Below are 22,275 nucleotides of genomic sequence, written 5' to 3' on the forward strand. Positions count from 1 at the left end.
CGTCGGCCCCTCTTTCTCCACCTCCTCTTCACGCAGATCTCGGGGATCGGGGCCTGTTCCCGAAAAAGCAGTATATAAGGGGTGGCAGATAGCCTTGTGGTTAGAGCGTTGGACTAGTAACCGAAAAGTTGCAAGATCGAATCCCCGAGCTGACAAGGTAAAAATCAGTCGTTCTGCCCCTGAACAAGGCAGTTAACCCACCGTTTCTAGGCCATCATTGAAAATAAGTATTTGTTCTTAACTGACTTGCCTAGTTAAATAGAAAATATATCCTTCGCGTCGGTCTCGTCAAAGTCGTGAAATTAAAAAAAGGATTCTGCCAGTCCGTGGTTAGTAATCGCAGTCCTGATGTCTATTTATTTTCGGTCATAAGAGACGATAGAGGAAACATTATGTACAAAATAAGTTTTAAAAATAATTGACAAACAATTCAAATAAACAAACAAAAAATCTCAATCGGTTGGGGGCACGTAAAACGTCTGCCTTCTCCGGCACCATCTTGTGTGTGTGTGTGTGTGTGTGGGTGGGTGGGTGTGGGTGGGTGGGTGGGTGGGTGGATTTGATTTATATAGCACCATTGTAATAGTTTGACTTTTTGGGGGATGTTTAGTATGATTGCCATCACTTTGAGTTGTGTCCAGCCCTCTTTGGACAACAAGATAATCATTATTAACATAACAATAGATTAATTATTTATCTTCCTCCACCCAGCCTTTGCAGAGCTGCAGACAGACATCCATGAGCTGACCCAGGAGCTGGACGGAACAGGCATCCCCTTCCTGGAATACAGGACCTACGCCATGAGGGTCCTCTTCCCCGGGATCGAGGACCACCCTGTGCTTAAAGAGATGGAGGTACGGGTCAGTAACTGTATAGTGATAGAGGGTGAGAGAGATGGATAAGCGGGAGTAGGGATAGAGGGATGGAGAGTGGGAGGTCCACCTCGTGCTCAAGGAGATGGAGGTAAGGGTCAGTAACACCCAGTGTTATGCATTGACTCTTGGGGGTGTCAGATATTGAACAAATGGGGGTGGGGCCACTTTGTTTTAATTCTTATGTGGGAGTCCTGATTTGTTATAGGGGTTCCCAGCTCCCCTATTTCTAACCTAGTATCAGGTCCCCCCGTCTTATTGTGAACTAATAGGCTAAATGGATTCTAGATCAGCACTCCTACTCTGAAGCACTTTGTGAATACGGGCCCTGGACCTACCTAACACTCTGTGGAACTGAGAGACTTTTAGATTGCCTTAACAAGGCCACAGCATGGCTAGGGCCTGAGAAACAGCTCTCACACATTCAATGCAACACTCTGCCATTGCATTCTACTTCTTCACCAGCCAAGAGAAGTGATGTATCTATCACTCAACTGCACCACATCGCCACGTCAAGATAGCATTGCCTACACCTGTTACAATACCATCAAACACAACCCCACCCCACACACATTACAATACCATCCCACCAACCTGCAGACTCAATAGTAGGTGCACTGACCAGTCTGGTGCATGTTTTGTATGGTATCACCTCTGAGGGGTTGAGAAGTGAGAAGAGGAAAGAGGAGCACGACTAGCAGCATATCTACTGACTATTTTGCACGTCTGTCTCTCTGGCGCGTAGAATCAGGTTTTCATCTGTATCCCAGATGCAATCAGCCTCCGCTGTAGCACACAGATCAATTTATTATTTGGCCATGAGGTTCACCTTCCTACAAGACGACCAGACACTCGCTCCTCTCAAGATGACCCGGTGTTCTATTTGGAGAGAGAGGGGAGGAAGAGAGGGGTGGGGGGTAGTGGGAGGAGGGAGGAGGGAGGGAGAAATAGAGGTGGATAGAGAGGGGGTGAAATAGATAAAGAGAAATGGTTGGAGGATGGTTGAACTGGATAGGGTAGTAGCTTTATTCATACATCCGAAAGTAATGTTGTTGCGTCTTCAGGTGTATTGTGTGTGCGTGCTGTGTATGTGAATGTGAATGTAAGAATGTGTGCGCATGCAGTGTATGTGAATGGTAGAGGTCGATCGATTAATTGGCATGGCTGACTAATTTGGGCCGATTTGAAGTTTTCATAACAATCGGTAATTTGCATTTTTGGATGGCAATTATGGCCGATTACATTGAGCTCCACGAGGAGACTGCGTGGCTGGCTGACTACCTGTTACGTGAGTGCAGCAAGGAGCCAAGGTAAGTTGCCAAGGTAACTTATCTTATAAAAAACAATTAATCTTAACACAATCACTAGTTAACTACACGTTGATGATGATATTACTAGTTTAACTAGCTTGTCCTGCGTTGCATATAATCAATGCGGTGCATGTTAATTTATCATCAAATCACAGCCTACTTTGTCAAACTGGTGATGATTTAACAAGCGCATTCACGAAAAAAGAACTGTCGTTGCATTAATGTGTACCTAACCAAAAATATCAATTTCTTAAATTCAATACACAAGTTTATTTTTTAAAACCTGCATATTTAGTTAATATTGCCCGCTAACATGAATTTCTTTTAACTATGGAAATCATTTTGTGTCATTTCTCTTGCGTTCTGTGCAAGCAGAGTCAGGGAATATGCAGCAGTTTGGGCCGCCTGGCTCGTTGAAAACTGTGTGAAGAGCATTTCTTCCTAACAAAGACCGTAATTAATTTGCCAGAATTTTACATAATTATGACATAACGTTGAAGGTTGTACAATGTAACAGCAATATTTAGAGAATAAACGTTTTGTTTTCGAAATGATAGTTCACTGATTTGAACATATTAATGACCTAAGGCTCGTATTTCTGTGTGTTTATTATATTATAATTAAGTCTATGATTTGATATTTGATAGAGCAGTCTGACTGAGCGGTGGTAGGCATTAGCAGGCTCGTAAGCATTCATTCAAACACCACATTCCTGCGTTTTCCAGCAGCTCTTCGCTCTGCTTCAAGCATTACGCTGTTTGACTTCAAGCCTATCAACTCCCGAGATTAGGCTGGAAATACTATAGTGCCTATTAGAACATCCAATAGTCAAAGGTATATGAAATACAAATGGTTTTGAGAAATAGTCCTATAATAACTACAACTTAAAACTTCTTAACAGGGAATATTGGAATATATTGGAATATTGCTCAGTGACTTTCAGTTTGTCAGTTTGTCAAATTTCTGCCCTGCTAGAGCTTGCCCGGTCAACTGTAAGTGCTGCTATTGTGAAGTGGAAACGTCTTGGTGCGACAACAGCTCAGCTGCAAAGTGGTAGGCCACACGAGCTCACAGAGTGGGACCGTCAAGTGCTGAAGCGCATCATCTGTCCTCAGTTGCAACACTCACTACCAAGTTCCAAACTACCTCTGGAAGCAACATCAGCACAATAACTGTTCATCGGGAACTTCTTGAAATGGGTTTCCATGGCCGAGCAGCCGCACACAAGCCTAAGATCACCATGCTCAATGCCAAGCATCGGCTGGAGTTATGTAAAGCCCACCGCCATTGGACTCTGGAGCAGTGGAAACGCGTTCTCTGGAGTGATGAATCACCCTTCACCATCTGGCAGTCAGATGCATAATGCCAACTTTAGAGTTTGGTGGAGGAGAAATAGCGGTCTGATTCGGTTTTTCATGATTCGGTTTAGGCTCCTTAGTTCCGGTGAAGGGAAATATTAACTCCACAGCATACAATGACATTCTAGATGGTTTTGTTCTTCCAACAGTTTGGGGAGGTCCTTTCCTGTTTCAGAATGGCAATGCTCCCGTGCATAAAGTGAGGTCCATACAGAAACGGTTTGTAGAGATCGGTTTAGAATAACTTGACTGTCCTGCACAGAGCCCTGATCTCAACCCCATCAAAAACCTTTGGAATGAATTCTGACACCGACTGCGAGCCAGGCCTAATTGTCCAACATCAGTGCCCGACCTCACTAATGCTCTCGTGGCTGAATGGAAGCAAGTCCCCACAGCAATGTTCCAACGTCTAGTGGAAAGCCTTCCCAGAGGAGGGGAGGCTGTTATAGCAGCAAAGGGGGACCTACTCCATATTAATGAGATGTTTGATGAGCAGATGTCCACATACTTTTCGTCATGTACTGTATTTGTAATTTAGGACATAGAAAGTATATAAAAGTGCTCTGTCCACCAACCCTCTTTCTCTCTCTCCACCCTTCTCTTCCTCCCCCCCACACCCTCTCTTACTATAGGTCCAGGCCAATGTGGAGAAGGGTCTCACCCTGTTCGGCCAGCTGCTCACCAAGAAGCACTTCCTGTTGACATTTATCCGCACGCTGGAGGCTCAACGCTCCTTCTCTATGCGCGACCGCGGCAACGTGGCATCGCTGGTCATGACTGCGCTCCAGGGAGAGATGGAATACGCCACAGGGGTGTTGAAGCAGCTGCTGTCTGACCTCATTGACAAGAACCTGGAGAGCAAGAACCACCCCAAGCTACTGTTGAGAAGGTATGGTCTACTTTTGTGTTGGGTTGGGCTATTTGTGTAGCGGAGGGGGGAAGAGGGGGTGAGAACCTAGAGAGCAAGAACCTCCACAAGCTGCTGCTCAGAAGGTACATCCTACCTGGGTTAAGGTATGAGTAAACGTGGGTTGGGCTAGGCTATTTGCGTATCCCAGCATTTTCCAAAGTCGATCCAGTGGACCCCAAGGGGTGCATGTTTTAGTTATTGCCCTAACTCTACACAGCGGATTCAAATCATCAAAGCTTGATGATCAGTTGAAACACTGGCGTACCCTATAGGGTGTAGAATTGAGCCTGGTAGACAGGAACGAGACAGGATTGATCGGCCGTAGCCTGGTAGTCAGGAACGAGACAGGATTGATCAGTAGACACGAATTAGACATCATTGATCAACAATAACCTGATGGACAGGAACGAGACAGGATTGATCAGCAATAGCCTGGTGGACAGGAATGAGACAGGATTGATCAGCAATAGCCCGGTGGACAGGAACGAGACAGGATTGATCAGCAATAGCCTGGTGGACAGGAATGAGACAGGATTGATCAGCAATAGCCTGATGGACAGGAACGAGACAGGATTGATCAGCAATAGCCCGGTGGACAGGAACGAGACAGGATTGATCAGCAATAGCCTGGTGGACAGGAACGAGACAGGATTGATCAGCAATAGCCTGGTGGACAGGAACGAGACAGGATTGATCAGCCATAGCCTGGTAGACAGGAACAAGACATCATTGATCAGCAATAGCCTGATGGACAGGAACGAGACAGGATTGATCAGCAATAGCCTGATGGACAGGAACGAGACAGGATTGATCAGCCATAGCCTGGTGGACAGGAATGAGACAGGATGGATCTGCCATAGCAAAGGTCCACAAAGATTATGAGTGAACAAGTTAGCCGTTTCAGTTAGCAGTTAGCCATTGTAATGTGTGCTGAGATTATAGAGGGTTGCTGTAGACTGCCAGTGACTGTAGCCTACCTTTTAAGGTCCGCCTGAGGTGAATGCATTACCTCTCCTCCTCCCCCTCTCCTCTCCGCCTCAGCCCTGTCTCTGTCAGAAAGGATTACACCCCTGAGCGCACACACGGTCTCCCTGAGGGGGCCCAGACAGACAGACAGCCACACAGGGCAGAAATAACTACTAAACCAAACAGACGGAGGGAGGTGGAGAAGGAGAAAGCGTGAAAGGAGGTGTGGGTGTGGAGTGTCGAAAGAGAGGGAAGACAGAAGGAGAAAGGGAGAAACAGAGTACTTGGACAGATTACGAAGGACAGATTACAGACTGAGAAAGATGGAGGTAGAGTGAGCTCAAGAGAGAGAAAGAGAGAAATGAGGAGAGAGGGAGAGAATGGAATGTTAGGCAGAAAAGGGGAGAGCCCGAGAAAGAGTGAGAGACATGAAGAAAAGGAGAGAGAAAAATAAATTATAGAGACACACAAAGAGAGAGAAATGAACCAGCTCCAAATAAATGGGAATTAAACATGAAATGATAAAAACTGGATGTTTTCCCGTCTCCACTGAGAGACACGTAATTAAAATCTAATCAAATAAACAACTTTGAGCCAGTCTGCTGCCACAGTGAAATTGGCATGATGTCACAAAAAGGCCCTCTGGAGAGATGTGGCAATACGCTGTCATGGTTACTCTTTCCCCAGTAATATGAAGACGACGCATGGGCGAGCGCTCGCACACACCTAGCCTGATTATTAAGGAGTTGTTGTCCACTAGTATCAGGTCAGGTAGTGGCCAAAAGCTTGTTCGGTCCTTGGCCCACTCTACTTTTTACCTGCCTCTCTCCTCTCTCTTCTACCGCTCCTCTGCTCTCCAACTCTCTTGTCCCTCTCTCTCTTCTATCTCTCATCTCTTCTCCAACTCTTCTCCTTCTCTCCTCTCTCTCTTCTACCTCTCCTCTGCTCTCCAACTCTTCTCCTTCTCTCCTCTATCTCTTCTACCTCTCCTCTGCTCTCCAACTCTGCTCTCCTGTCCCTCTCTCCTCTCATCTCTTCTACCTCTCCTCTTCTACCTCTCTCTGTCCCCTCTCTCCTCTCATCTCTCTTTCTACCTCTGCTCTCTCTCTCTTGTCCCTCACCTCTCTCTACCGCTCCTCTCTCATCTCTTCTCCTTCTCTCCTCTCATCTCTTCTTGTCCCTCTCTCCTCTCATCTCTTCTACCTCTCCTCTACTCTCTTGTCTACCCTCTCTCCTCTCATCTCTTCTACCTCTCCTCTACTCTCTTGTCCCTCTCTCCTCTCATCTCTTCTACCTCTCCTCTACTCTCTTGTCCCTCTCTCCTCTCATCTCTTCTACCTCTCCTCTATCTCTCTTGTCCCTCTCTCCTCTCATCTCTTCTACCTCTCCTCTACTCTCTTGTCCCTCTCTCCTCTCATCTCTTCTACCTCTCCTCTACTCTCTTGTCCCTCTCTCTCATCTCTCATCTCTTCTACCTCTCCTCTACTCTCTTGTCCCTCTCTCCTCTCATCTCTTCTACCTCTCCTCTACTCTCTTGTCCCTCTCTCCTCTCATCTCTTCTACCTCTCCTCTACTCTCTTGTCCCTCTCTCCTCTCATCTCTTCTACCTCTCCTCTACTCTCTTGTCCCATCTCTCCTCTCATCTCTACCTCTCCTCTGCTCTCTTGTCCCTCCTCTCTCATCTCTTCTCTTGTCCCTCTGTCCCTCCTCTCATCTCTTCTACCTCTCCTCTGCTCTCCTGTCCCTCTCTCCTCTCATCTCTTCTACCTCTCCTCTACTCTCTTGTCCCTCTCTCCTCTCATCTCTTCTACCTCTCCTCTGCTCTCCTGTCCCTCTCTCCTCTCATCTCTTCTACCTCTCCTCTACTCTCTTGTCCCTCTCTCCTCTCATCTCTTCTACCTCTCCTCTACTCTCTTGTCCCTCTCTCCTCTCATCTCTTCTACCTCTCCTCTACTCTCTTGTCCCTCTCTCCTCTCATCTCTTCTACCTCTCCTCTACTCTCTTGTCCCTCTCTCCTCTCATCTCTTCTACCTCTCCTCTCATCTCTCTTGTCCCTCTCCCTCCTCTCATCTCTTCTACCTCTCCTCTACTCTCTTGTCCCTCTCTCCTCTCATCTCTTCTACCTCTCCTCTACTCTCTTGTCCCTCTCTCCTCTCATCTCTTCTACCTCATCCTCTACCTCTCTCCTCTTGTCCCTCTCTCCTCTCATCTCTCCTCTATCCTCTCCTCTACTCTCTTGTCCCTCTCTCCTCTCATCTCTTCTACCTCTCCTCTGCTCTCCTGTCCCTCTCTCCTCTCATCTCTTCTACCTCTCCTCTACTCTCTTGTCCCTCTCTCCTCTCATCTCTTCTACCTCTCCTCTCCTCTGCTCTCCTGTCCCTCTCTCCTCTCATCTCTTCTACCTCTCCTCTGCTCTCCTTGTCCCTCTCCTCTCATCTCATCTCTTCTACCTCTCCTCTGCTCTCCTGTCCCTCTCTCCTCTCATCTCTCTTCTACCTCTCCTCTACTCTCTTGTCCCTCGCTCCTCTCATCTCTTCTACCTCTCCTCTACTCTCTTGTCCCTCTCTCCTCTCATCTCTTCTCTCCTCTCCTCTGCTCTCCTGTCCCTCTCTCCTCTCATCTCTTCTATCTCTCCTCTGCTCTCCTGTCCCTCTCTCCTCTCATCTCTTCTACCTCTCCTCTACTCTCTTGTCCCTCTCTCCTCTCCTCTCATCTTGTCCCTCCTCTATCCTCTCCTCTACTCTCTTGTCCCTCTCTCCTCTCATCTCTTCTACCTCTCCTCTACTGTTTGGAAGGAAGGAAAAATAAAAACACATCAAACAAATCTGAACAGTCAGCGGGTCATTTCTAGGAAAATGGATTTCATGACTTTTCTTCCAACAGCCCTCTTCTCAACCCTGGATAACCCACTAGCTGGTATCTGACCGCACACACACAGCCCATTATTCATCATTTTGTAAGTAGTCATAGTCATAGTCATAGTAAGAGTCATAGTCATAGGGAATGTATTATTCAAGAGAATGTGGTTATAATGCTAAAAGGACCTCTCCTCTCTCTCTTGAGAGAGAGGTTGAGGACGGACTCTCTTGTGGGTGAGAGAGGTTGTCCCTCTCTCCTCTCATCTCTTCTACCTCTCCGGACTCTCTTGTCCTCTGAGAGAGGTTGAGGACGGACTCTCTTGTGGGTGAGAGAGATCGAGGACGGAGTCCCTCTCTGGGTGAGAGAGGTCGACTGTTTGGACAGGAAGGAAAAATAAAAACACATCAAACAAATCTGAACAGTCAGAGGGTCATTTCTAGGAAAATGGATTTCATGACTTTTCTTCGAACAGCCCTCTTCTCAACCCTGGATAACCCACTAGCTGGTATCTGACCGCACACACACAGCCCATTATTCATCATTTTGTGTAGTCATAGTCATAGTCATAGTAAGAGTCATAGTCATAGGGAATGATTATTCAAGGAGAATGTGGTTATAATGCTAAAAGGAGGATGGGTGAGAGAGGTAGAGGACGGAGGGGTGAGAGAGGTAGAGGAGGGAGTGGGTGAGAGAGGAGAGGAGGGAGTGGGTGAGAGAGGTAGAGGAGGGAGTGGGGAGAGAGGTAGAGGGCGGAGTGGGGGGAGAGGTAGAGGCGGAGGTGGGAGAGAGAGGTAGAGGCGGAGTGGGTGAGAGAGGTAGAGGGCGGAGTGGGAGAGAGAGGTAGAGGGCGGAGTGGGAGAGAGAGGTAGAGGGCGGAGTGGGAGAGAGAGGTAGAGGGCGGAGTGGGAGAGAGAGGTAGAGGGCGGAGTGGGAGAGAGAGGTAGAGGGCGGAGGGGGAGAGAGAGGTAGAGGGCGGAGTGGGAGAGAGAGGTAGAGGGCGGAGTGGGTGAGAGAGGTCGAGGACGGAGTGGGTGAGAGAGGTCGAGGACGGAGTGGGTGAGAGAGGTCGAGGACGGAGTGGGTGAGAGAGGTCGAGGACGGAGTGGGTGAGAGAGGTCGAGGACGGAGTGGGTGAGAGAGGTCGAGGACGGAGTGGGTGAGAGAGGTCGAGGACGGAGTGGGTGAGAGAGGTAGAGGACGGAGTGGGTGAGAGAGGTAGAGGAGGGAGTGGGTGAGAGAGGTAGAGGAGGGAGTGGGTGAGAGAGGTAGAGGAGGGAGTGGGTGAGAGAGGAGAGTGGGGAGGGAGGTGGGTGAGAGAGGTAGAGGAGGGAGTGGGTGAGAGAGGTAGAGGAGGGAGTGGGTGAGAGAGGTAGAGGAGGGAGTGGGTGAGAGAGGTAGAGGAGGGAGTGGGAGAGAGAGGTAGAGGAGGGAGTGGGAGAGAGAGGTAGAGGGCGGAGTGGGAGAGAGAGGTAGAGGGCGGAGTGGGAGAGAGAGGTAGAGGGCGGAGTGGGAGAGAGAGGTAGAGGGCGGAGTGGGAGAGAGAGGTAGAGGGCGGAGTGGGGAGAGAGAGGTAGAGGGCGGAGGGGGAGAGAGAGGTAGAGGGCGGAGTGGGAGAGAGAGGTAGAGGGCGGAGTGGGAGAGAGAGGAGGTAGAGGGCGGAGTGGGGAGAGAGAGGTAGAGGGCGGAGTGGGTGAGAGAGGTAGAGGGCGGAGTGGGAGAGAGAGGTCGAGGCGGAGTGGGAGAGAGAGGTCGAGGCGGAGTGGGTGAGAGAGGAGAGGACGGAGTGGGTGAGAGAGGTCGAGGGCGGAGTGGGTGAGAGAGGTAGAGGCGGAGTGGGGAGAGAGAGAGTAGAGTGGGTGAGAGAGGTAGAGGAGTGGGAGAGAGAGGTAGAGGAGGGAGTGGGAGAGAGAGGTAGAGGGGGAGTGGGAGAGAGAGGTAGAGGGCGGAGTGGGGAGAGAGGTAGAGGACGGAGTGGGAGAGAGAGGTAGAGGGCGGAGTGGGAGAGAGAGGTAGAGGGCGGAGTGGGAGAGAGAGGTAGAGGGCGGAGTGGGGGAGAGAGGTAGAGGGGGAGGGAGAGAGAGGTAGAGGGCGGAGTGGGAGAGAGAGGTAGAGGGCGGAGTGGGGAGAGAGAGGTAGAGGGCGGAGTGGGAGAGAGAGGTAGAGGGCGGAGTGGGGGAGAGAGGTAGAGGGCGGAGTGGGAGAGAGAGGTAGAGGGCGGAGTGGGAGAGAGAGGTAGAGGGCGGAGTGGGAGAGAGAGGTAGAGGGCGGAGTGGGGGAGAGAGAGGTAGAGGGCGGAGTGGGAGAGAGAGGTAGAGGGCGGGTGGGAGAGAGAGGTAGAGGGCGGAGTGGGAGAGAGAGGTAGAGGGCGGAGTGGGAGAGAGAGGTAGAGGGCGGAGTGGGAGAGAGAGGTAGAGGGCGGAGTGGGAGAGAGAGGTAGAGGGCGGGTGGGAGAGAGAGGTAGAGGGGGGAGGGAGAGAGAGGTAGAGGGAGGGGGTGGGAGAGAGAGGTAGAGGGGGGTGGGAGAGAGAGGTAGAGGGGGGTGGGGAGAGAGAGGTAGAGGGCGGGTGGGAGAGAGAGGTAGAGAGGCGGGTGGGAGAGGGGTGGGTGGGAGAGAGAGGTAGAGGGCGGGGTGGGAGAGAGAGGTAGAGGGCGGGGTGGGAGAGAGAGGTAGAGGAGAGGGGGTGGGAGAGAGAGGTAGAGGGCGGGTGGGTGAGAGAGGTAGAGGGCGGAGTGGGTGAGAGAGGTAGAGGGCGGAGTGGGTGAGAGAGAGGTAGAGGGGGGGTGGGTGAGAGAGGTAGAGGAGGGGGGTGGGTGAGAGAGGTAGAGGAGGGGTGGGTGAGAGAGGTAGAGGACGGGGTGGGTGAGAGAGGTAGAGGACGGGGTGGGTGAGAGAGGTAGAGGACGGGGTGGGTGAGAGAGGTAGAGGACGGGGTGGGTGAGAGAGGTAGAGGACGGGGTGGGTGAGAGAGGTAGAGGACGGGGTGGGTGAGAGAGGTAGAGGACGGGGTGGGTGAGAGAGGTAGAGGACGGGGTGGGTGAGAGAGGTAGAGGACGGGGTGGGTGAGAGAGGTAGAGGACGGGGTGGGTGAGAGAGGTAGAGGACGGGGTGGGTGAGAGAGGTAGAGGACGGGGTGGGTGAGAGAGGTAGAGGACGGGGTGGGTGAGAGAGGTAGAGGACGGGGTGGGTGAGAGAGGTAGAGGACGGGGTGGGTGAGAGAGGTAGAGGACGGGGTGGGTGAGAGAGGTAGAGGACGGGGTGGGTGAGAGAGGTAGAGGACGGGGTGGGTGAGAGAGGTAGAGGACGGGGTGGGTGAGAGAGGTAGAGGACGGGGTGGGTGAGAGAGGTAGAGGACGGGGTGGGTGAGAGAGGTAGAGGACGGGGTGGGTGAGAGAGGTAGAGGACGGGGTGGGTGAGAGAGGTAGAGGACGGGGTGGGTGAGAGAGGTAGAGGACGGGGTGGGTGAGAGAGGTAGAGGACGGGGTGGGTGAGAGAGGTAGAGGACGGGGTGGGTGAGAGAGGTAGAGGACGGGGTGGGTGAGAGAGGTAGAGGACGGGGTGGGTGAGAGAGAGAGAGGTAGAGGTAGGAGGTTGAGGACGGGGAGGGTGAGAGAGGGAGAGGTAGGAAGTAGAGGACGGGGTGAGTGAGAGAGAGAGAGGTAGAGGTAGGAGGTTGAGGACGGGGAGGGTGAAGTCCCTTCCCTACAGACACACTTCCCTCGTCTCTGTTCATTTGTATTAGATGGAGTAAGTCACATTAATTACAATGCCTTTTAACTTTCCAGGTTGGTGATTAGCGAGAGAAGTTAACTAATTAATTGCTGTGTTTTAAATGAAGATTGGTGGGTTTTCTTTTTTTTTAAACAAAGAACTGTGGGTTTTGTTATTGGAGTTAATAATAATAATAATAATAATATATGCCATTTAGCAGACGCTTTTATCCAAAGTGACTTACAGTCATGTGTGCATACATTCTAGTTCATTTGTTTGTGTATGGAGAGAAGGGGGGGGGGTGTAATTGCAGGATATAACCTAACCACTTAAAGTAGAATAATTTCATGTAAGTGATCATCCACGTTAAATGCCTTTTCCCGGGGATAATGGTTTATTATATCCTTCAGTTACTAGCAGGGATAATGGTTTGTAATCTCCTTCAGTTACTAGCAGGGATAATGGTTTGTAATCTCCTTCAGTTACTAGCAGGGATAATGGTTTGTCATCTCCTTCAGTTAATAGCAGGGATAATGGTTTGTCATCTCCTTCAGTTACTAGCAGGGATAATGGTTTGTAATCTCCTTCAGTTACTAGCAGGGATAATGGTTTGTAATCTCCTTCAGTTACTAGCAGGGATAATGGTTTGTAATCTCCTTCAGTTACTAGCAGGGATAATGGTTTGTCATCTCCTTCAGTTAATAGCAGGGATAATGGTTTGTCATCTCCTTCAGTTACTAGCAGGGATAATGGTTTGTAATCTCCTTCAGTTACTAGCAGGGATAATGGTTTGTAATCTCCTTCAGTTACTAGCAGGGATAATGGTTTGTAATCTCCTTCAGTTACTAGCAGGGATAATGGTTTGTAATCTCCTTCAATTACTAGCAGGGATAATGGTTTGTCATCTCCTTCAGTTACTAGCAGGGATAATGGTTTGTAATCTCCTTCAATTACTAGCAGGGATAATGGTTTGTAATCTCCTTCAGTTACTAGCAGGGATAATGGTTTGTAATCTCCTTCAGTTACTAGCAGGGATAATGGTTTGTAATCTCCTTCAGTTACTAGCAGGGATAATGGTTTGTAATCTTCAGTTACTAGCAGGGATAATGGTTTGTCATCTCCTTCAATTACTAGCAGGGATAATGGTTTGTCATCTCCTTCAGTTACTAGCAGGGATAATGGTTTGTAATCTCCTTCAATTACTAGCAGGGATAATGGTTTGTCATCTCCTTCAGTTACTAGCAGGGATAATGGTTTGTAAATCTCCTTCAGTTACTAGCAGGGATAATGGTTTGTAATCTCCTTCAGTTACTAGCAGGGATAATGGTTTGTAATCTCCTTCAGCTACTAGCAGGGATAATGGTTTGTAATCTTCAATTACTGGCAGGGATAATGGTTTGTCATCTCCTTCAGTTACTAGCAGGGATAATGGTTTGTAATCTCCTTCAGTTACTAGCAGGGATAATGGTTTGTAATCTCCTTCAGTTACTAGCAGGGATAATGGTTTGTAATCTCCTTCAGTTACTAGCAGGGATAATGGTTTGTAATCTCCTTCAGTTACTAGCAGGGATAATGGTTTGTCATCTCCTTCAGTTACTAGCAGGGATAATGGTTTGTAATCTCCTTCAATTACTAGCGACCAAACGCTAGGGTTGGTCCCTAAGAGGAAAATCTCAAACCCTTGTACAATCGTTCCTCTATCAGTCCTGTGTTTTGGACGTTTAACGCTTTGCCAAGCCAGAACATGAGATTCAACTCAATTTATCTTCTCTCTCCCTTTCTCTCTCTCTCTCCCGCTCTCCTAAAGGACGGAGTCGGTGGCTGAGAAGATGCTCACCAACTGGTTCACATTCCTCCTCTACAAGTTCCTCAAGGTAAGTCTGTCAGTGATGCACTCGGGTTGCGTTCATTCGGCAGCAACCAAGGAAAATGGACTGAAACAGAGAGGGACAACCTGGATTCATCCAATAAGATGAGCTTATTTTCACTTTATGTATTGAAACGTTTTGAAATGTTTGTCATTGCATGCCTTAATGAACACGCAGCCGCACCAAACAGGCTTTTTAATAAGCTTTCTACGGTTCTGTTATTCGCTAATGCTGCTTGTGCTGTTGGAGAATGAAAGAGCGCTAGGGAATTTAGCTTGCCGGCTAAACGTCAGTATCTCCGAGCTGCAGGAGCAGATAGGGCACAGGGAGAGGGCTACAATGCTCCCTATCCTTGACCTCTCTTTACCTTTCATGTTCCAACTTCTCTCTACCCAGTTGTAAAAGAGTATTCTACCTTCATGTGAAGTGGTGTTAAGGCGTGACTGTTTGTGTGTTTTCGCCTCTAACGCAGTGCCCATTTCAGGGTTTTCTAGAGAGAGCCAGAGAGAGAAAGTGAAAGCGTGTGCATTGTTCAGATTTGAGGCTTATTGGAAAGGAGAGAGTGCATCAGACAGCCTCTGTGTGACACAGGTGACCGGGAGTCTTTCTCTCAATTAGTTGTTTTTCATTTCAGTTCAGACAGGTGTTTGTAAAAAAACTTGCATCCTACTGGACAGCTTCTTCAACCACTCTAGGGGTCGTGTGGTTCACATTTTTGGCTAGGTGCATCAAAAGCAACCCATAATAGCTGGTTCCCGAGTTACTAGAGGGTGTGTGTGTGTACGTCTCGTTAACAGCTGTCTGTCTGTTTAATTAGTGCAGACGGTAACGAGGTGGGAGCAGCAGGAGGGATATGGATGGGGGGAAGAGGAACAGTGTAGAAGGTTGTTCACCAGCACTTTCAAACTCCTTTTTGCTATGAATTGAAACATCTAAAATGTCAAGGAAAGGAGAGAAAAAACACAAAGGCACCGTTGCAGTTGGCTGGACAGAGGAAGATGAGGAGGAATATGAACTAGCAAGAGTTGGAGGTGAGAATCACTGTGCTAAGTGGTAGTCGGACCAATAGAGGGAAAATGGGAGAAAAACGAGAGGGAGGAGAGAGGCCCTCCAGCCCGCCCGCCTTTCATTGCCTCGTTGACACATTTCATGTAGCAGAGTGCTTCTCCAGCACTTTTCACTCCTGACTCGTTAACCTTCCATTAACTCCTCTATCAACTGCCACTAGCGTTCTCCCAACGTTTTCCCCAAGCGCAGTGTACATTTTCACATGTTTTACCTTGTTAAAGACTGTTTTTCCCCAGGTTAAAATGCACAAGGGACAAACTACTACTCTGGAGTGGGTCACTTGTCACTGCACCAATAGCTGTTGAATGGCTAAGCGAGGGGCTGGGCCCCATGGTTTAGCTGTGTGGCACCGTGTAGCCAGCAGCAGATTGGAATGCACTTAGTATAGTTTTTTCTCAAAAAAGGAAGCGTACTCATTGTCTTTAATGTCGTCCTTCAAGACTACAGTGTTTCCTATTGGTTTTGAGATGCTGAAATGACAGATAGATGGGATACTGGCCCCTATCAGCTTATGCTATACTATACTTAGTGTGTGTGCCCCTGTTCATGCTGTACTGTGTACCCTGTGTGTAGGAGTGTGTTGGAGAGCCCCTGTTCATGCTGTACTGTGTACCCTGTGTGTAGGAGTGTGCTGGGGAGCCCCTGTTCATGCTGTACTGTGTACCCTGTGTGTAGGAGTGTGCTGGGGAGCCCCTGTTCATGCTGTACTGTGTACCCTGTGTGTAGGAGTGTGCTGGGGAGCCCCTGTTCATGCTGTACTGTGTACCCTGTGTGTAGGAGTGTGCTGGGGAGCCCCTGTTCATGCTGTACTGTGTACCCTGTGTGTAGGAGTGTGCTGGGGAGCCCCTGTTCATGCTGTACTGTGTACCCTGTGTGTAGGAGTGTGCTGGGGAGCCCTTGTTCATGCTGTACTGTGTACCCTGTGTGTAGGAGTGTGCTGGGGAGCCCCTGTTCATGCTGTACTGTGTACCCTGTGTGTAGGAGTGTGCTGGGGAGCCCCTGTTCATGCTGTACTGTGTACCCTGTGTGTAGGAGTGTGCTGGGGAGCCCCTGTTCGTGCTGTACTGTGTACCTTGTGTGTAGGAGTGTGCTGGGGAGCCCCTGTTCATGCTGTACTGTGTACCCTGTGTGTAGGAGTGTGCTGGGGAGCCCCTGTTCATGCTGTACTGTGTACCCTGTGTGTAGGAGTGTGCTGGGGAGCCCCTGTTCATGCTGTACTGTGTACCCTGTGTGTAGGAGTGTGCTGGGGAGCCCCTGTTCATGCTGTACTGTGTACCCTGTGTGTAGGAGTGTGCTGGGGAGCCCCTGTTCATGCTGTACTGTGTACCCTGTGTGTAGGAGTGTGCTGGGGAGCCCCTGTTCGTGCTGTACTGTGTACCTTGTGTGTAGGAGTGTGCTGGGGAGCCCCTGTTCATGCTGTACTGTGTACCCTGTGTGTAGGAGTGTGCTGGGGAGCCCCTGTTCATGCTGTACTGTGTACCCTGTGTGTAGGAGTGTGCTGGGGAGCCCCTGTTCATGCTGTACTGTGCCATCAAGCAGCAGATGGAGAAGGGGCCTATAGACTCCATCACAGGAGAGGCACGCTACTCACTCAGTGAGGACAAGCTCATCAGACAGCAGATTGACTACAAGACCCTGGTCAGTACCACAACACAGCTTGAATCACAGAAATACGCGGAACACTTTTACATTATCTCTCTTTGACTGAACACATTCATTGCTCTGAGAACCATTTATTTTCTTTTTTTCACCTTTATTGGGCTGTTTTAGAACAAGTTCTCATTTGTAACTGCAACCTGGCCAAGATAAAGCAAAGCAGTATGACACAATAAACAATAAACAAGTCAATAACACAAACAAGTCAATGACACAGTAGAGAAAAGAAAGTCTATATACAGTGTGTGCAAACGGCATGAGGAGGTAGGCAATAAATAGGCCATAGGAGTGAATAATTACAATTTAGCAGATTATTACTGGAGTGATAAATGAGCTGATGATGATGTGCAAGTAGAGATACTGGTGTGCAAAAGAGCAGAAAGGTAAATAAAATAAAACAAATATGGGGATGAAGTAGGTAGATTGGGTGGGCTATTTACAGATAGACTATGTACAGCTTCAGCGATCGTTCTGGCTGGCTAGGTAGTACAGTAGGTAGCTAGCTACAAGAGTGACTACAGATGTATGCGTGTATGCGGTTTAATACACGTCTTCCACACTTCCTCTTGTCCTGTGAGTCTTCCCCATCGCCAATCTAACCTTTGACCCTTGCACCCCCCCCCTAGACCCTACACTGTGTGAACCCGGAGAATGAGAACGCCCCGGAGGTGGCGGTAAAGGGGCTGAACTGTGACACGGTGACCCAGGTGAAGGAGAAGCTGCTTGATGCTGTGTTGAAAGGAAGCCCTTACTCCCAGAGACCCAAGGCTTCAGACATGGACATGGGTAAGGCACACACACACACCATGCACACACACACACCATGCACACACACACACCATGCACACACACACACACCATACGCACGCACGCACGCACGCACGCACGCACGCACGCACGCACACACACACACACACACACACACACACACACACACACACACACACACACACACACACACACACACACACACACACACACACCCCAAGCCAATTAGTCAAAATACACTTAACACACTTCCCAACACTATCTGGAGTCACGCAACAGACACTAACACACCCTCTCCTTCTGTTCCATGTGTGTTCAGAGTGGCGTCAGGGCAGGATGGCCAGGATCATTCTCCAGGATGAGGACGTCACCACCAAGATAGACAATGACTGGAAGAGACTCAACACACTGGCCCACTACCAGGCAAGTCTGTCATGGTTTATGTCTCAAAGTTGATAAAATAATGTGTTTTTAATCAATTAATTAATCACATTTTTATTGTGATGTATACACTTTACAATTACTGATTTACAAATATTTCTGGATCGATGTAGGGGATCACTCAAACATCCCTTGGTGTCTGCAGCCCGAAATTCCTCGGTGTCATATACAGTGAGGAGAACACGTATTTGAAACGCTGCCGATTTTGCAGGTTTTCCTACTTACAAAGCATGTAGAGGTCTGTAATTTGTATCATAGGTACACTTCAACTGTGAGAGACGGAATCTAAAACAAAAATCCAGAAAATCACATTGTCTGATTTTTAAGTAATTCATATGCATTTTATTGCATGACGTAAGTATTTGATCACCTACCAACCAGTAAGAATTCCAGCTCTCACAGACCTGTTAGTTTTTCTTTAAGAATCCCTCCTCTTCTCCACTCATTACCTGTATTAACTGCACCTGTTTGAACTCGTTACCTGTATAAAAGACACCTGTCCACACACTCAATCAAACAGACTCCAACCTCTCCTCTGAAGTTTGCCAATGACCATCTGGATGATCCAGAGGAGGAATGGGAGAAGGTCATGTGGTCTGATGAGACAAAAATAGAGCTTTTTGGTCTAAACTCCATTCACCGTGTTTGGTGGACGAAGAAGGATGAGTACAACCCCAAGAACACCATCCCAACCGTGAAGCACGGAGGTGGAAACATCATTATTTGGGGATGCTTTTCTGCAAAGGGGACAGGACAACTGCACCGTATTGAGGGAACTTGGCCAACGACCTCCTTCCCTCAGTAAGAGCATTGCAGATGGGTCGTGGCTGGGTCTTCCAGCATGACAACGATCCGAAACACAGTCAGAGCAACTAAGGAGTGGCTCCGTAAGAAGCATCTCAAGGTCCTGGAGTGGCCTAGCCAGTCTCCAGACCTGAACCCAATAGAAAATCTTTGGAGGGAGCTGAAAGTCCGTATTGCCCAGCGACAGCCCCGAAACCTGAAGGATCTGGACAAGGTCTGTATGGAGGAGTGGGCCAAAATCCCTGCTGCAGTGTGTGCAAACCTGGTCAAGAACTTCAGGAAACGTATGATCTCTGTAATTGCAAACAAAGGTTTCTGTACCAAATATTAAGTTCTGCTTTTCTGATGTATCAAATACTTATGTAATGCAATAGAATGCTAATTAATTACTTAAAAATCATACAATGTGATTTTCTGGAATTTTGTTTTAGATTCCGTCTCTCACAGTTGAAGTGTACCTATGATACAAATTACAGACCTCTACATGCTTTGTATGTAGGAAAACCTGCAAAATCGGCAGCGTTTCAAATACGTGTTCTCCTCACTGTATAATACATTTCTCCTCGGGAATGAATTAAGTGTATATTATCTTAAACTGTAATGAAAAATACAGTAAATCATTATGTATGATGTAAAACAAGGAGATAAATACTGAGTAAAATACCATCATATGATACTATACAATATACTTTGTCAATTTACATGGAAATTCATACTACTTGTATACTGTAGGTATATATAGAGATTATTGCTATCACATCAATAAAAACTTCAGTTATTGAGCTTGTTGTATGCAGCCAGTGCACCTTTGTAACAGGGGTTGCTTGTATAGTAGTTATGTGACCTTGCTTGAGACCTGGCGCTTGTAAAGGGAACCTCAGACTGCAACGCTGGTTAGATTGGTGTCCAGTGTACTTAACACACCAACCATCTGTCGTTAGTATGGCTCAGTATCTGCCGAATCGATATCCCCTGATCTTGGTGTCCATAGCCACCTCTCAGGATGTCTGCTATTCCAGATCTTCAACCTGGAATGGATCTCCCCTCAGAATAAGTTCCAGTGCTTCTGCAGGCAAGGACACAGTGAAGTATGTGATGTAGTTCTTGTAGTCTTCAATACATTTGTCTGTACAGGGTTTCACTCGATGTTCCCCGTCAGTGGAGAGGCTGTATGACTGATCGTTGGTTAGACACTTAGAAGTTGTGTCAATGCGGATGTTGTCTAACTCCAGTCCTCTTCTCATTCATCTCTACCACATCTAACACAGTACTTGAAGATCAGCGATAGTCTGGTTCACAGAGGAGGCAGTAGAGGACTGCACAGTGTCATCATCATAAAAGTGAAGTTTACAGTTTTTCACTAAGCAACCAATATTGTTTATATATAATGAGAATAGTACAGGTACTAAAATTGACGCATGAGGAAATCCTTTAGTGACCTCGAGGAATTGCAAATTGACACAGTCAGCAACTATATATTGAGATCTGTCCATAATGTAGTTTATTTAACTAAACGCATGCGCTGTTATCGAGGCCAACATGTTCAATAACAATGAGTCATCTACAATGTCAAAAGCCTTAGACAGGTCAATAAACCATGCTGCTTTTTATCTATAGAACATGCAATATCATTGACAACACGGGATGCAGCTAAGATGATACTATGACCTTATCTACATCCTGATTGATATGAATTTACTATACATTTCCTGGTTAAGGAGCAAAGTAGATTTTTATCAACTATTTAAATATTTTTGCCAGACACGATGCGGTAGTTATTTGTCACTAGGGTTTCCGCCCTTGTGAAGAGGAAGTACATGCGCTGCTTTCCATGCTTTAACTATAGAACTGCTGGGCCTTGAGGGACGCCCCTTCAAGCTAACGAGCAGTCATTTTGACTGCAACATTCTAACGGTGGAATTAATCCCAGTATGTACAATACTTCCTCTTCACTTAGGGCCCCCAAAAGGGTCTGACTACATGTGTGGGTATGTATGTGGACACGCAAGCCCGCAGGCCACTGCAGACCCTCATGATGAGGTCAGATTTTTGGTGCCTCCCGCCATTCCCATCAAAGATGCCCATCCCTACCCTTAAACTTTTGTAGGGCGCATGCTTGTCAGCAAAAGTGTTAAAAACATCAGAGAAATAATTGAGAACTGACCTAGGGTCAGGAATGGCAGGTACACCTGCTATGTCACAACGATTGTGCAAATAAAGCTTGATCATTGACATTTCTGACATTCCTTGTGTTATTGATGCGCAGAACGGATTTCGGTAGTCTTGCATCAGTAATAAAGGCAATAAGGAAATGCTCATTGATATCATGAGCAAAAAAACACAACCGGCTGTGTATTTACAGTGCATTCGGGAAGTATTCAGACCCCTTCTCTACATTTTATTTGTTTTGTTATAGTCCTCTGTGGAGATGGTTGTCCTTCTAGAAGATTCTCCTATCTCTGCAGCATTCCACCAATCAGGCCTTTATGGTAGAGTGGCCAGACGGAAGCCACTCCTCGGTAAAAGGCACATGATAGCCCGGTTGGAGTTTGTCAAAAGATAACTAAAGACTCTCAGACCATAAGAAACAAGATTATCTGATCTGATGAAACCAAGATGGAAGTCTTTGGCCTGACTGCCAAGCGTCATGTCTGGAGGAAACCTGGCACCATCCCTACGGTGAAGCATGGTGGTGGCAGCATCATGCTGTGGAGATGTTTTTCGGTGCCTGGGACTGAGAGACTAGTCAGAATCGAGGGAAAGATGAACAGTGCAAAGTATAGAGATATCCTTGATGCTGCTCCAGAGTGCTCGGGACCTCAGACTGGGGCAAAGGATCACCTTCCAACAGGACAACAAATCTAAGCACACAGCCAAGACAACAAAGGAATGGCTTTGGGACAAGTCTCTAAATGTCCTTGAGTGGCCCAGCCAGAGCCCGGACTTGAACCCGATCGAACATCTCTGGAGAAACCTGAAAATAGCTGTGCAGCTACGCTCCCCATCTAACCTGACAGAGCTTGAGAGGATATGTAGAGAAGAATGGGAGAATATCCCCAAATACAGGTGTGCCAAGCTTGTTGCGTCATACCCAAGAAGACTCAAGGCTGTAATCACAGCCAAAGGTGCTTCAACAAAGTACTAAGTAAAGGATGTGAATACTGATGTAAATGTGATATTTCAGCTATTTTATATATATACATTTGTCAAATTTTCTACAAACCTGTTTTTGCTTTGTCGTTGTTGGGTATTGTGTGTAGATTGATTAGGGGGAAAACATATAGTAATCCATTTGAGAATAAGGCTGTAACACAACTAAATGAATAAAAAGTCAATGGGTCTGAATACTCTCTGAATGCACTGTATGGGGTCTATTTGTACTGTAAGTGTGATGTTAATCAGGTCAGCATTTACTGGATTTTAAAATTGGGCCGGGTTGGTTTCGATATTATTTTAGCTAAATTCAGATCGATGCATAAATACCTTGAGCTTGTCTGAAACTTGAGTCATCCAATAAAGGCTCAAAACAACCAATAATCATCACTTACGATGCTGCATAAGTTGATAACAGGTCAGCTAAATGATTAGTAGCACTGGGATGAGCAGAGGGGGCCAGTATATCCTCACCCAGAGTACATTTGATACCATTTTCCAGGCGTATGTTTAGGGCTAGGCATTCAAACTGA

At 47.7% G+C, this 22,275-nt stretch overlaps 1 protein-coding gene across 5 annotated transcripts in view; it reads left to right on the forward strand.

Moving 5' to 3' along the window:
* LOC124027397 (plexin-A1-like) overlaps positions 1-22,275 on the forward strand; it is a 404,375-nt gene that overhangs the window by 376,717 nt on the left and 5,383 nt on the right. For 3 of the 5 annotated variants that reach the window (XM_046339848.1, XM_046339847.1, XM_046339840.1), the window contains 6 exons: positions 712-854; positions 4,173-4,429; positions 13,792-13,858; positions 16,412-16,558; positions 17,203-17,362; positions 17,664-17,767. In XM_046339848.1, coding sequence (XP_046195804.1) covers positions 712-854; positions 4,173-4,429; positions 13,792-13,858; positions 16,412-16,558; positions 17,203-17,362; positions 17,664-17,767 — 878 coding nt within the window. The other 2 variants (XM_046339858.1, XM_046339852.1) reach the window with 2 other exon arrangements.

Source organism: Oncorhynchus gorbuscha, linkage group LG03 (genome assembly GCF_021184085.1).
Source record: "Oncorhynchus gorbuscha isolate QuinsamMale2020 ecotype Even-year linkage group LG03, OgorEven_v1.0, whole genome shotgun sequence".
NCBI lineage: Eukaryota > Metazoa > Chordata > Actinopteri > Salmoniformes > Salmonidae > Oncorhynchus > Oncorhynchus gorbuscha.